This window comes from Hypanus sabinus, chromosome 24 (assembly GCF_030144855.1).
Source record: "Hypanus sabinus isolate sHypSab1 chromosome 24, sHypSab1.hap1, whole genome shotgun sequence".
NCBI lineage: Eukaryota > Metazoa > Chordata > Chondrichthyes > Myliobatiformes > Dasyatidae > Hypanus > Hypanus sabinus.
In genome coordinates, this window is record NC_082729.1 from 25,539,832 (window position 1) to 25,555,304 (window position 15,473).

General features: G+C 45.0%; 1 protein-coding gene across 1 annotated transcript; it reads left to right on the top strand.

Moving 5' to 3' along the window:
* The first annotated feature begins 212 nt into the window (after window positions 1–212).
* On the top strand, window positions 213–1,151 carry LOC132380711 (C3a anaphylatoxin chemotactic receptor-like). The gene has a single exon (XM_059949699.1). The coding sequence runs from the start codon at window positions 213–215 to the stop codon at window positions 1,149–1,151; it is 939 nt and encodes a 312-aa protein (XP_059805682.1).
* Window positions 1,152–15,473: the final 14,322 nt, after the last annotated feature.

The window sequence follows — 15,473 nt, forward strand, 5'->3', positions numbered from 1 at the left end:
GTTCTGGGCGGTCAGGTTCCAGTGGCGAATAATGAAAGAAAATTGTGGTGTCTGCGCTGCAGCACTTACTCCGTCTTCACTGCCATATTATGTGTCAAGTTTCTGCTCCGTGTGGCCCCCTTCCTTCTTCGTTCTCCTCCCCCCCTCAATAACTTTTCGCTCAATTCATCACCCCTCTAACTTCCACAATTTTCCCACCAACAGATCCGACAATGTCGCTCTCTGAAGGAACGTCCAATTCGACGCTCATTGGGAATCTCCCCTCCTACAATTCCACGGATAGTCCATTCAGCATGGAGTGGGGAGCACCTTCCGTCTTGTCAATAGTTATCATCATCCTCTCCATCCTACTGGGGGTCCCGGGCAACGGCGCAGTCATCTGGGTGACGGGCTTCAAATTGAAGACTACTGCCCACACTGTGTTCTTCCTGAACCTGGCTGTGGCTGACCTGATGTATTGCCTGCTTCTCCCCTTCCTCATGATTCGCATCTCCCAGCTTCACAGTGGGTACTTCAGTAACATCAACGTGAAATTGTGTATATCAATTATGTACCTAAACGCTTTTGCCAGCGTAAATCTGTTATGTCTGATCAGCATCTATCGCTGCCTGGCTGTTACACGGCCCATCTGGATACAGCAACATCTGAAACTCGCATGGGTACGTGTGAACTGCTTCGTGGCCTGGGTCATAGCCATTGCCATGTGGCTGACTATACACTTCAGTTCGTATCCTTTCAATACTATACCTGTTGTGATGGCCTGCTGCTTCGGCCCCCCCTTTGTGATTATGGTTATTAGTTACGCCGTCGTTGGCTGGAGGCTGCACGGGAAAAGGTTCGCTAAGTCCTGGAAGCCCATACGCCTGATCGTGATCGCGGTCGCCGCCTTTGTGATCTGCTGGTTCCCCTTTAGTCTATGCGTACTCTTAATACGTTTCTACATAATTACTCCTGTGGACTGGTACAGATTCACTCAAGCACTGGCCTCATTCAACAGCGCCCTCAACCCTCTTATCTACGTCTTCGCCGGCAGCGACTTCCGTCAGCTCTTCAAGCGCTCCCTGTTTGCCTCGCTCAAGCTGGCCTTCATCGAGCATGAGCTACAGGGTGAGACCCCGAACCACAATCCCACCTCAGATAGGAATGTCTGACGGAATACCTCGTCGTCGGCCCTCAGCCGACCAGGATCTCCTGAGCACAGACACAGTGGACGGTCGGCTGCAAGTATGATCAGCGTTCGATGCATTCCTGCACTTTTATTCTAATCTCTTAGAACACAGAGAGTAGAAGAGTATAGCACAAGCAGAGGCCATTCGCCCTACAATGGCCGGGTCAATTAAACCAGTAAATTAATGGCCAAATAATCTAATCTCCTCTGCCTATCCACTGTCGATATCCTTCCATTAAGCTCATTTTGCCGATATAAACATCTCTACCAAGACTCTAAACTATTTGTGTTTACCAACAACCCAGTCTGCGCAACACCAAGCACCCACCACTCTGTAGGTGTAAACTATTTGGCCCTCGCATATCCTATGGAATAAAGCCCTCTCCTCTTAAATGCGTGCCTTTTGATGTTAGGCATTTCAACCTTGGGTAAAATATATTCTCTGTCTGTGCAATTCAAAAACTTCCAAAATTCTATCACGTCTCCGCTCTCTTGGAGCCGGCCCAATTTCCATTCCGGTATAGCAATCGCTGACTTCTTCCAATTGATGGCATGAGAATTGATTTCTCAAATTCACGATAATGCCCACCCTGCTATACAGCTCCTCATCCCCTATTTTCCTTTCTCACTCGCTTCCCTCTGTTGTGCCTTCCTCCTTAACTTTCTTTCATGATCTTCTGTCCTCGTCCCTTTTCGAGCCTTTTTTGTCTTTCACCAATCATTTTCCCAGCTCTTTACTTCATCCCTCCCTTCCCGGTTTCAAGTATTAACTTGTGTTGCTCTCTCATCTCTCCCCACCTTTTCAATCTACTCCTCATTTGTTTCCGCCTGTCCTGCCGAAGGTTCTCAACCCGAAACGTCGACTGTACATTTTTTCCAAGATGCAGTCTGGCCTCTTGTGTTCTCCAGAAATTTGTATGTTTCTCGGATTTCCAGCATCTGCAGATTTGATCCTTTGCACATCTAATTTGACTAGGCCGTTCAAGTAGAAAAGTTTTTAATGACATCCCATCAAACCTTTTGAATTCCAGAAAGCACAGACCCGGAGCTATCCAACGTTCCTCGTATGATATCCTTTTCATTACCGGAATCATCCTTCTGAACCTCATTTGAACCCTCTCCAGTGCCTGCACTTCTCCTCTCAGATGGACATCCCAAACCGTTCACAATACACAAGTGAGGACTCATCGGTGCCTTAAAAAGCCTCAGCATCACATTCCTGCTCCTCTATTCCAGACCTCTTGAAATGAATACGAACATTGCATTTGCCTTCTTCACCACCGATTTTACCTCCAAATTAACCTTTAGGTGTTTCCTTCGCATCCCCGATTTTCTGAATGTCTCCCCCATTTAGAAAATAGACCGTACATTTATTCTGCTAGCAAAGTTCATGACCATATATTATCCAACATGATATTTCATTTGCCACTTTTATGCTCATTCCCTGAATCTGTCTGTCCGTCTGCATCCTATCTGTCTCAACTCTAACTCTCGCTCCACCAATCTTCGTATCATCTTCCAACGTTTCCATCATCATAACTTATTGATATGCAGCATAAAAAGAAGCCTTCCCGGCACCAACCCCTGCAGAATACCTCTGCACACCATTTTTTTTTTTTTGGATCTTAAGCTTCCGGATCACCTCCGGTTTATTACATAAATCCAATCCAGAATAGCTGATCCCAAAGTAGGCTCAATGACAACCTGTTCTCAAAAAACATCTCCCAGGCATTCAACAAACTCACTCTCTTGACATTCATTTCCAACCCGATTTTTCCAAACGACCTGCATGTTGAAACCTCGCATGACTTTCATAGCATTATCCTTTTGACACGCCTTTTCTTTTTCCTGTTGTAATCTGTGGTCCGCATCCCAGCGACTCCTGGGGCCCCTTTGTATACTTTCATCAGAGTCAGTTTACCCTTGCAGTTGCTTAACTCAGCCGATAAGGATTGAACATCTTCCGATCCTATGTCACATCTTCCTACTGATTTGATGCCATTCTTTACCAGCAGAGCCGCCGCACCCCCTCCGCCTTCCTTCCTATCCCTCTAATACAATGTGCAGCCTTGGATATTTGTCTCCCAACTGCAAATTTCCTTCAGCCACGACTCAGTGATGAACAGAATATCGTACCTAATCATTTGTAATAATGCAACAGGATCATCTACCTTATTTCATATTCTCCATGCATTGATTTACTGCATATTGCGGACTTTATTTGCTACTATTTATTATTCTGCATCTCTAATGCACTGACAGTCACCCTGCTGAATGCAATTATGTCCAATAATCTGCCTGCCCTTCCTGACTGTAAACTATTTTTCTTTGGTTTTTCATTCTTGCCATCGTCCTATCACGAGTTTTGAGAGTCTCCATCAATTCAATACTTAAAGTATATCAATGCCAGTTGCCCGGGATACAGCTTGTCTTTGCGAACCTATCTGAGGGAAAGCACTTCAGTAAAGTGAATTTAGCTGAGGTCTACCTGCAGATGAAGATGGAAGAAGAGTCCGAAGTGTTTCTCACCATAAATACTCACAAACATCCTTGTCACTGTAATATGCTTGTTTTGGAGTAGCTTCTGCACCTGCTCTCTGGCAGAACGCTATGGACCAGGTACTGCAAGGCTCCCAGGGAGTTATGTGACATCATTGTTACCAGTAGAGATGACAATGAACATCTCCAAATTCCATGACACCTTTGAAAAGAATAAAAGATTTGGGGATCGGAGTACGATACATATCCTATACACCGTATATGCCCAAAATTAGGACCCCGCGATTAACTCTAATTGGGAGTGCAATAAGTACCATGGAATCCCCGAGCCTATCAAAATAAATTGAAAAAGTCCAAACAGAAAGCACCGGATACGCATCACAAATAGCGAGTCATTCGTGAAAAAAAAACACGAAGAAGTGTAATTCTTTAACATGTCTCGTCAAACAAATTCAGGTGCTCCAGTATTCTGAGAGCTCAACACTCTCCGGAACACTGCAGAGTTCCGAAGAGCAGGTGACACTGGCAAATCTCGATAGATGTACTGTGGATATCATTCTGACTGGCTGCATCACCATTTGGTGTTGAGGGCCAGTACAGTAGATCGCAGCGAAATCTAATGGTGTCAGCGACAGCTCCCAAGAGAAACAATGAGGAATCGACGGTCCCGAAACAGCAGCAATCGGACCGGGTTCGGCAATCTCTCCCTACGGAAGGACTGTATTTGAGTGGATAATCTCCTCTTGCACAGATGAAAAGGCGTTTCCCATTTTCTCAAAATAATGTGATTATTGGACTGTATTATGAATGAGTTTCCTTCAGTTTTTCCGTGTTTCTTTCGTGTGGCCGATTGGCGGGGGGCGGGGGCTGACCTGTTAATTATTGTGTGTGAGCGGCTCCGTTGGGTTATTCGATTGTTATTTTGTTTGCTTCTTTTTACTGCGGGCGAAGGGGGATATTGGGTCTGCGAGTTTTGTTTCTTTTCTTTTTGTTGCCGGGAGCACTGGGGGAGTCGATGTGTTTTATTTTATCAACATTCATGTTCTTTCCGTATTTAGTGGCTATCTGGAGTAAACAGATATGAGACTTTATTCATGCATGCTGTTTGCCCTGGCGTTGAGAACTGGGGAAGAGGGCGGGGCCACGAACATCTGAAGCTCCATCCCGCCGACGACGATTTTTAAATACTTGTCTCCTTTCTCCTCAGTGGCAGGTCCCAACAGCACCACTCCGCTCAATGGTATCTCCCTTTACCGCGCTCTTCCATCCCTACTGCTCCTACTCAGTGGTCGCGCCCGCGCCTCCCACCCAAACATGGCCACGAGATAGGTGGCCGTCGCCAATATCAACAACCGGCCAGACTTGTATCTTTTGGTGGATACACCGAGACCAGGTGCTTCGGCACAATAAAGGAGCTGAGGGGTCGGGCGGAGAAAACGCCAATTCACCCGTTTGGAAAGCAGACGGCAAACCAGAACACTGCGTGAGCCGCGGCCACTTTCCAGAAGTGGAAATACGCGGTATTTGTAGGCTTCTGGGGAATGTAGTCTAAAATGCTAATGCCAGAGGGCATGCGCTGCGTAGCGGAGGATGTTGGGGAATGTAGTTAATGGGGAATGCTCAACCGCGCGTGCTCTATAGGCTCGATCGTTATTGAGCTCTTTGGGTGTGTTGTAGCCTCCTGTGAGTTCTAGTTTCACAATATTACAAGGTCTCATTGGCTTCTGCACGTTAAACTAGAAATGCCCAGTTGCTTTCAGAAGACTCTTGGCAGTGTGAAGGATCAGAGGGATCTTGGGCTCCGAGTCCATAGGACGTTTGAAGGAACTGCGCAGGTTCTATGGTTAAGAAGGCATACGGTGTATTGGCCTTCGTCAATTGTGGAAATGAAGTTAAGAGCCGGGTGGTAATGCTGCAGCTATATCGGACCTTGGTCAGAACGCACCTTGAGCACAGTGCTCAATTCTGGTCGGTTCACTGCAGGAAGCATGTGGAAGCCATAGGAAGGGTGCAGAGGAGATTTACAAAGTTGTTACCTGGATTGCGGAGAGTGCCTTATGAAAACAGTTTCGGTCAACTCTTTGGAGCGACAGAGGATGACAGGTGCCCTAATAGAAGTGCTTAAGAAGTTGAGAGGCGTTGATCCAATGGATAGTCAAGGCTTTTTACCAAGGCTGAAATGGTTGCAACAACAGGCTTAAGGTGCTGGGGAGTAAGTATAGAGGAGATGTCAGGGGTACGTTTTTTTTTACGCAGAGAGCGGCGAGTGCCTGGAATGGTCTGCCGGCCACGGTGGTGAAGGCGGATACGATAGGGTCTTTTAGGAGACTTTAAGATAGGTACAAGGGGCTTAGAACAATATAGAGCTATGGGTCAGCCGAGTGATTTCTCAGGTAAGGACATGTATTTTATTGTAGGATTTCAACGTTTCTGTTTCCCTATGAGATCCAACAAGGCCGGTATATATTCCCCATTTCCAACAGCCCTCCAGAAAGATGGGGGTGAACTGCGCCCTTGTATTGCAACAGCCTGTTGAAAGCCATGGCTGAGGCCGAGGCTGAGGGTTCAGAAACGGTGACCGTGATCGAATTGACTTAAATTGGCCATGATGGAATGGCAGAACAGACTTGATCGGACGACTGGCCTATTCATGCCTTAGGTTATAAGAAGTTGTACTAGCGGATGGATCGGAGGTGGGGGACCCAGCTGGTGGTAGTGTTCGATGCTCCTCCTCGCGGGAAGAACATCAGGGCTGAGAGGGGGTGTTACTGGTGTTGTCCGGGCGAGACAACTATGTGAATTTTGCGAGCATAATTGTCCGCCAGTGCTACAGAGTGGTGTAGAACGGCATGGATGGGATGCCGAATGAGTGACAGGTGATCATTTCCCTGTCAAGGTTGTTAGTCCTGAGATGTCCCAGACCTAGAGGACTGGTCGATCACTCTCAGTCTGGGGTCTATCCTTTGACTTATGTGGCATGGGTTAACCTAACGAGACCCAAAACATAAACCTCTGACTCCAGCCTACCTAGCTGGCTGGGCCATTGAGGCAAGCAAGCCCCCAAACCGAATGACCCTCTTCTTGTGGTCCACTTGGAGGGAGGTATCGCAAAGAGCAATGGGTCAGGGAGGGGGCAAGGCCATATTCATTGACTCAGTGAATGTGTGGTGTCGGCTAAGGCAGTTGTCCCAGTGACGGGCACCTAACAGCGACTCCTAAGATCAGACACCGAGTGAAATCCGCTCTACATTCTCCCATCCCATTTTCCCGGGGTCAGACACAGAATGAAGGGTCCTCCGATTCGTCCCTTCTCACATTACCCGAGGCAGACCCACAGTGTATCTCCCTCCACACTGACCCAATACACACTCCCAGGATCAGGCACAGCGTGAAGTTCCCTCCATACTCACTCCATGGATCAGATACAAATTGAAGCTCCACTTACGCCATCCCATCATCTACGACCAGCGTCAGACACAGTAAGTTCCAGTGAGGAAGAAAGCACTGATTGTCACCATGCACTGGCTATGAAACTCTTGTTAACATACTGATTCCGATTTCTGCAACATTCATGGATTATCTAAATATAGTCTTAGACTATATTTTTTTTCTGTCTGACTGCATTTGTAGATATCTTATATGCACTTGCTAACCTATATAACCTTTTGTTATGGGTTGATGTTGGTATTGTATTTTGTACCTTGACCCCAGCGTAACGCTGTTCCGATTAGCTATATTCATGTATGCGAGGCTATTGCACAATGCGTTCAGAATACAGAATATTGAACAATGAAACACAAGAACAGGTCCCAGAGCACACCATTGCCCGAGAAACCCGACTCCAACCTACATTAAACACTTTAAATTTGATGAATATCCCTTCATTACATTCCATTTTATACACCACAGGACGATCAGACAGAGAAGCAGATGAGGCCATTCAACCCATCGGGGATTCTTTACCAATCCATCATGTCTGATTTGCAATTTCCCCTCAACAACATTGTCTGGTCTTCTATTCACAATCTACGACAGGTTATCTTAATCGAGCGCTCAACAGCCTCCTGTGTAGCGGAGATACCTATCGACAAGAACAGCTGCCAGACCAGCAGTAGCCTACTGGTCACCCTTTGATACGGAGTAGCACCTGATTAGATCTCCCGATCAGTGTCACATGAAACCGTGAGAGCAGGTGGTATGTGTACCGGTTGTATATCACAAATCATTAATATGCGACCTCTGACGCCAGGTAGACAATCTCTGAAGGACATTGATAATGGCTGGGCTAACCCATCTTGTAAAGATACTGGCCCGAAGAAGGAAATTGCAGACCACTTCCGTAGAAAACTTAGCCATGAACAATCATGGTCATGTAAATACCATGATACTGCATGTCATACTGTCGGGCACATAACGAACGAATGCACAACCTCCTCCTCAAAACCACCCAATGACTTGTCATTTGGAGCTGTCTGCAGAAATGAAAGCCTTGAGTGTCCACCTTGGGAAAGTCAGTTTAAGTGTTTAGGAGGTGTGTACCCAGAGAGTGGAAACTCAGGCTGTTCAGGGGTACGGTGGACCCTTTGCTGAATGATAATCGCCCGTAACATAACAAAGATGTGGAACCTCTGACTCAACACATTCCTGCGTCTCGTAATTACATTCAGCGGCTATTTAACTTGGTAATTCCTGCAACTAACAAAGTGATCACTGCGTGTATCATCTGTTCATATTCTTCTGCAACAGTGGCCCATCCAGTTCGAGATTCTCTTCTGCACACACTGTAATGACACGAGTGTATCTGAGTTGCTGGCCACTGAATGTATGTACTCCAAAAGCAAGCGAACCAACATTATACACTGACGCAATGTGGAATTTGGCCTCCCGACTTTCATACAAAATACGCATCCTCTCCAATTGTGCTAGCACTTTCTGGTAGATATGGACTTAAACACCTGAGATTCTTCCACATATCACTGCTCCCCTACTCCACACATTTATTGCAAATGTACCTCTGTCATTTATCCTTTCAAAGTGGAACTCCACATACTCGACTGCAAGAACCCGATAAGCAGTTTCTCTGCACATATTTGCGATTGACCTACATCCCGACGACCCTGATGACAATACACTAAGTAGTCACTTTATTCGCGTACACCAGTACACCAGCGCCTTAACAGAAATGTCTAATCACCCAATCAAGTGGCAGCAAGTTAATGTATAAAAGCAAACTGAGTGTGAGAATGTGATTTTCAAATACTCTGCTTTTAAAACATCTGACATTAAATGGACAATTCAAAACATCAGACGTTAACTGTACCTTTGAAACCTTTGATCAAACATCAGAAGATTTGAAACTTTATCACGTCAAAATGTCATTTAAGTTTCTTTGACTTGATGGATTGTTGGTGGATTGTGTATATTGATACTGCTGAGCTGCTGGGAATTTCACCCACAGCAGACGCTAAACTTTCCAGGGAATGGTGTGAGGAACAAAACTTTTTGAGAAAGCCGTGAGAGTCTGTTCTGAAGGGAAAAATAAACGTACTGATATGAGACGTCACAGTAGAATAGCAAATCTCGTTCAAACTCTCAGGAATGGAAAAGTCGCTGACTGGACGTCAATAATCCATATGGTCCACCTGTTGACTGTGTGTATCTCTCTGATATTTTACAGATCCCCACACCTTCACAACCAGACCCCTCAAATACAAACAGTGGAAAACCACACACTGGACGGAATGACCCTTTTCACATGTTTCCTGTCCAGATTTTCATTTCCGAAACATCCCGATGACAGCTGTGACCATATTCCCAACAACCCAACGTTACTAATTACTTTCTATTTTCTAAATGTCAACAAATTAATCGATGAACCCAGCTCAATTTTAGTCCAAATACGTTTAAGATGTCAAAAGGAACAGGACTCCGAACAGCGTTATTTGCTCAGATACCGCCAGAAAGCCATCGCGACATCCGGACCCTCCATTGTCTGTGGGAACGTCAGATCTGATACCGAGAATCCACAGACAAATTTCAAAGTTAATATATTAACAAGGTAGATATCACCGTCTACAACCCTAAGATTTTTTTTTTCAGTGTTCACAGCAAATACACAGAAACTATATACAATCAATGAAAAGCTGCATACCAACAGAGAGACTCATAACAAACAAGTTGTGCAAATACAAAAAAGGAAAGCAAAATGACAATGAAGAAATCAAAATAAATATGGACAACTTGAGTATAGAGTTCTTGAAAGTGACAGCTTGACTGTTCAGTTCAATGTTGTGGTGAGTGAAGTGATATAGTCTGTTTCAGAAGCCTAGGAAGGTCAGAGGGTCGCACAGTTACAGATTGGCATGTATGATTGTCTCGGCCAGAGGTCCCCAACCACCGAGTCGGCGACCGGTACCAGGCCGCAAAGCATGTGCTACCTGGCCGCAAGAGAAACGATATGATTTGGCGATATGAGACGATATGAGTTAGCTGCACCTTTCCTCATTCCCGCTCACGCACTGTTGAGCTATAAATAACTGATCAATCATACCAAATAACACATAAAACCTAATATAACACTAACATATAGTAAAACCAGAAATGACATGATAAGTACACATCCTACATAAAGTAGACATAATGTATGTACAGCGTGGTTTCCCTTAACATAATCGGCAAGACTACGGCAACACTGAATTGTTGAGTTTATAAAAAAAAATCGGCACTTTGACGCATGCGCTCGCAGGTGTCCGCGCAAGGCCTCATGGTCATGGTAGTCTTTTTCAGGGTAATCACTGGTGTCTCGTATTTGACTGCTACTTTTCTCCGTTATTTGGGAGTGAGAAAGTTGGCCACCCTACCTGAATACCCACCCCAACCCCAATACCGTCAGCCAGTCTGCAAGAATATTATCAGTATTAAACCTGTCCGCGATGCAAAAAGTTTGGGGGCCCCTGTAGTTCACCACTTGTCACCTATTTATTTCATCCCTCCCCCTCCAATTTTCACATATCGTCTTGTGTTTCTCTACCCACTGTCCACACCTTTTCAATTTATTCCTCATCTTCTCTTTTCTTTCGGTCCTGTCGTAGGGTCTCAACCTGAAACTTCGACTGTACATTTTGCCAGCGATGCTGCCCGCCCTGCGGAGTTCCTCCAAATTTTTTTACGTATTGCTTGTATTTCCAGCATCTGCAGATTTATCTCCTGGTTGTGATGAGAGACAGCTGTCTACATCAGCTCTGTCAAAGGCTTTCAATATGCGAAAGTTTTTAATGGGATTCAATTCATTCTTCAGTATTCCAGAGAGCAGAGATTGACAACAATCAAACGTTCTTCATATGATCACCCTTTCATTACCGAGATCATCCTTGTGAACCTCTTCCGATCCCTGCAGAAAACCACTAGTCACCGGTGGCCAAACAGAAATGGGTCCTTTTATTCCGACTCGCAGTCTTCTTCCAGTTCGCTAATACACTAACCATGCTAGTAACTTTCTTGTAATACCATGGGGACTTACCTTGGTAAGCAGCCTCATGTGTGGCAGCTTGTCAAAGGCCTCAGGAAGTCCAAATACACAGCCTCCACTGCATCCACTTTACAAATCCGTCGTGCAATCTGCTGTGTCGACAAGTAACTTACTTTACTCCATTGAAATACTATACTACATCAGACTCTACTTTCGCCCCATCAAATTGCAAGTGAGTTCAACTCCTAAGGGTTCTTTTATCTTAAGCTCCATTATTATCCCCAGTGTAGCTCATCCCCTAGTAGGTTGAACGGGAAACTGTTCGAAAAAGTCATCTAGTGGGCATTCAACAAACCCACTCTCTTGAGCTCCATTTCCAACCTGATTTTCACAATCCACTGCATGTTGAAATATCCATTGACTCTCATAACATGCTCTTTCGACATGCCTTTCCATTTCCTGCTCTAACCTCCCAGCTACTGCTGGAAGGCCTGTGCGTATACTGCCTTTAACCGTTGCAGTTGCTTAACTCAACCCACAAGAATTTGACATCTTTCAAACTTACGTGACATTTCTCTACTGATATTATGCCATTCCTTAACAGCAGAAACACGCCGCCTCTTCCGCCTACCTTCCAATCCTTGGACATTTACCACCCAACTACACCATTTCTTCAGCCACGGTTCAACGATGGCTATAATATCGTACTTGACAATTTGTAATAGTGCAACAGGATCATCTACCTTATTTCATATCCTCTGTGCATTGAGATATAACACATTTGCTACCATTTTTGATTCAGCACACTTGATGCACAAATACTCACCCTTCTGGCTGCAACTACATCCAATCATCTCGCTGCCTTCCTGACTGCACGCTATTTTTGTTTGCTTTTTTTGTAATCTTCCTAACCTGAGTCATTATCAATCCACTACATCTGGACTATCAGTGCTATTTTCCGAGGATGGAGAATATCTTGGCGAAATCTTCGGGGGGAAGCACTTCAGCAAATTGAACTTAGCTGAGGCTTACTTATATATAGAGATGGAAGGAAAGTCTAAAATGTTTCTAGCTTTAAACATTTACAAAGGACCTTGTCGATTAATTGGCTCGATTTTCGACCTGCACGTGTGCTCTGTCTAAAAGCTATGGATGTGGTGCTGCAAGGTCGCCTGTGCACTTTGATTACATCATTGTTACCGGTAAGGATGACAAGGAACATCTCCAAAGTTTCATGACAGCATCAAAAAGATTAAATTATTTGGGTGTGTGAGTACGATACGTGTGAAGTCTTTAAACTAAGCATCATTTACTGTAAACCTCTGCCCAGTGTGTGTCATTTAGATAATTAATTTGGAATTCAAGGGCAAATGATGTCACCAATCACTCAACCAGTCATCAAGTCTGCAGTCAACGTTGGACAGAAGTGTGGAGGAGATACAGACTCCCAATGCAGAGATGGTGACCAGAGGTTATTCATCAAAATTCCAACAGAACACCAGTCGCTTGGCCGATTGTCACTGTGAGACGTAACATGACCAAAACCGGGATCCCGCGATCAGATCTAATTGGGCTTCCACTAACAAATACAAGTAACATGGAATTCCTGAGCCTCTCAACATAAACTGAACAAGTCTAAACAGAAAGCGCCGGATAGTGCATCACAAAGAGCGAATCACTCGAGAAGAAAAACACGAAGAACAAGTCTCGTTAAAAACAGTTAACAAATTCAGATGCTCCAATACTTTCAGAGCTCAATCAACTCCGGGACGCTACACAGTCCCGAAGAGCTGGTGCCACTGGCAAATCTCGGTAGATGTACTACGCAGATCATTTTGACTGGTTACATCACTATCTGGTGTAGAGGGCCCAGTACAGAGGATCGCAATCAGCAACCGTTGAGCCCGAATCAGCAGTATTAGGACCGGGGTCGGCGGTAACTCATAATGGAAGGGCAGAATTTGTGCGCATGCTCTCCTCTTACGCAGATGTAAAGACGTTTTCCATCTCCTGAAAATTAATTTGATTGATTATTAGACTGCATGTTATATTACTTTCCTTCAGTTTTTTCCGTGTTTCTTTCACGTGGCCTATTGGCAGTGGTGGGGTGCGAGGCGGGGGCAAACCTATTAATTTTTGTATGTAAGAGGAGATCGTGTCCCTTTTCCTTTCTGCAAGTGAGGGCTCGGAAACGTTATGTGGTTGGGACTTCATTGATACAGCTTTTTTTACTGCGGGCGAGGGGGGTGTGGATATTGGGGTCTGCGACTTTTGTTTCTTTTCTTTTTCGTGCCGGTTGGGGTGGGGGGGGGGTAGTTGATGTGTTTTCTTTCATCAACAACCATCGTCTTTCTGAATTTAATGGCTATCTGGAGTAAACAGATTGTAGAGTTTAATCATTCATACAGATAATGAGGAGATAATAAGACATAACAATGATACATTTAAGTAGTACTGTGTCAACACACACCATTGAAATTCCCCATGTCAAAAGGTCAAGTTATAACTTCACGCAGTGGGAGAATCCTGCTATTCGTCCTGGGGTTGAGCACTGGGGAAGAGGACGGGGCCGCGAACTTCTGAGCCGCCACTCAGCCGACTCCACGTTTTAAAGTACTTGGCTTCTTCCTGCAGTGTTTCCCTTTCCTCCTCAGTAGCAGGTCCCAACAGTACCACTCAGCTCATTTGTACCTCTCGCCATTGCGCCTCTGCTAACCCCACCGCTACCACTCAGTGTCTCTTACCCAAGCATGGCGACAGGAGAGGAGCCGTTGCCAATAGCGACAATAGCGTTGCCAGATGCGCGTGTATCTATTGGTTGGTACACCTCGACTGGGTGCTTCGGCACAACAGAGGAGCTGAGGGGTGGGGTGGAGTAAATACCAATCCACGCGCTAGGAAATCAAACGGCAGACACGAGCAGTAAAAATACGCTTTTGGTGGAGGATCCTGCTGAATGCTGTCTAAAATGTTGTTGCGTGCGAGGCATGCTCTCCATTGTGAAGGATCATGAGAAATGTGGTAACTGAGGAATACTTCAACTGCACATGATCTATAGCGGATGGGGTTAATTTCAGAAATTAACCACGTGGCCTCTTTAGAAATTTATCTCAAAAGTTAAAGGAAATGTTTTGGTCTTCACTCTTTTCCGAGTAAATTATTATCTCATGATAACAACTCAACTTCCTCGTATTGAGCTTCTTGGAACTTCAATCACAGAGTGTCACTACCGAGGTGGACAAACTCATCTCTTCGGCTCATTCGGAATAAAGACCCCACCTTTGCTAAATCAATATCCAGTTTCCGCACAAAACACAATTCCTCAATTTACCTCGAGCATCCGAGAAATTCCATCTTCCGTCGCTGTGCGGGTCCTGTTCAATATTAGTTCAATGCGCTCAAGAGAATTTAGCGTTTGAGTACAAGTATCCAAAACTGCTGAGGACCGGGACGGAGCCGAAGGTTCCAGAGAAAGCTGAGATGAATTTCCATAAGAAATTCAGATAACATATACAGAGATAGTGCAGACAGTCAGAATCGCTTTCCCATGGCGGGAGCAACATTGAGAGGAAGGCATGTATTTATTTTGAGGAAATGAGATTTAAGTCGAATAAAAAAGAAAGTTTATATTAACCTTTAACTCTATTTAGTGATACAGCCCACTAACAAGCCCTTCCGTCCCGCCCAAATTATGCACATGTGATCACTTATCATATTTGAGCCTGAAGCTTTCTGTGGTTGAAAGGCTTGTCGGATGAGGAAAGTTTGATGGTCCTGGGCTTCTCACTGAAATTCAGAAGAATGAAGGGTGTTTTCTTTGAACCTTGTCGAATGTTGGAAGCCTTCCATAGGGTCGATCCGGAGTAATATTGTTTCGTATATTGGGGCAAGCGACACAGACGCAGAATAAAGGGCAGTCCTTTTAGAGGGGGGAGACTGAGGGATTTCTAGCCCGGTTGTGGTGAAAACGTGGAATTCAGTGCCACTGGCAGAGCTATTTATAGAATCTTGATTGTCAGGGCCTGCTGGGATACGGAGACAGGCGCAGAAAATGAAAATGGCTGAGCAGACTCGATGGGCAACATGGTCTAATACTGCTCGTTTATCTTATGGACTTATATTGGTGAAAATGGGAAAATGGTAGGCATGGCATTTACGGCCAAGGGCCTTTTACTGCATTGTATCTGTACAAATACTGGTAGTATTAATATTAGTAGTGCTAGTAAAGATAGTAATGATGGAAGTGGTAGAAATAGCTTCTAAGATGATGAGAACCAGAAATGCAGTAGACAGACAGTATCTGTTCCCCAGTGTTGAAATGTCCAGTACAAGAGTGCG

What these genes read in the sequence shown, in the direction of transcription:
- LOC132380711 (XM_059949699.1), top strand. Translation starts at nt 213, where the DNA reads ATGTCGCTCTCTGAAGGAACGTCCAATTCGACGCTCATTGGGAATCTC.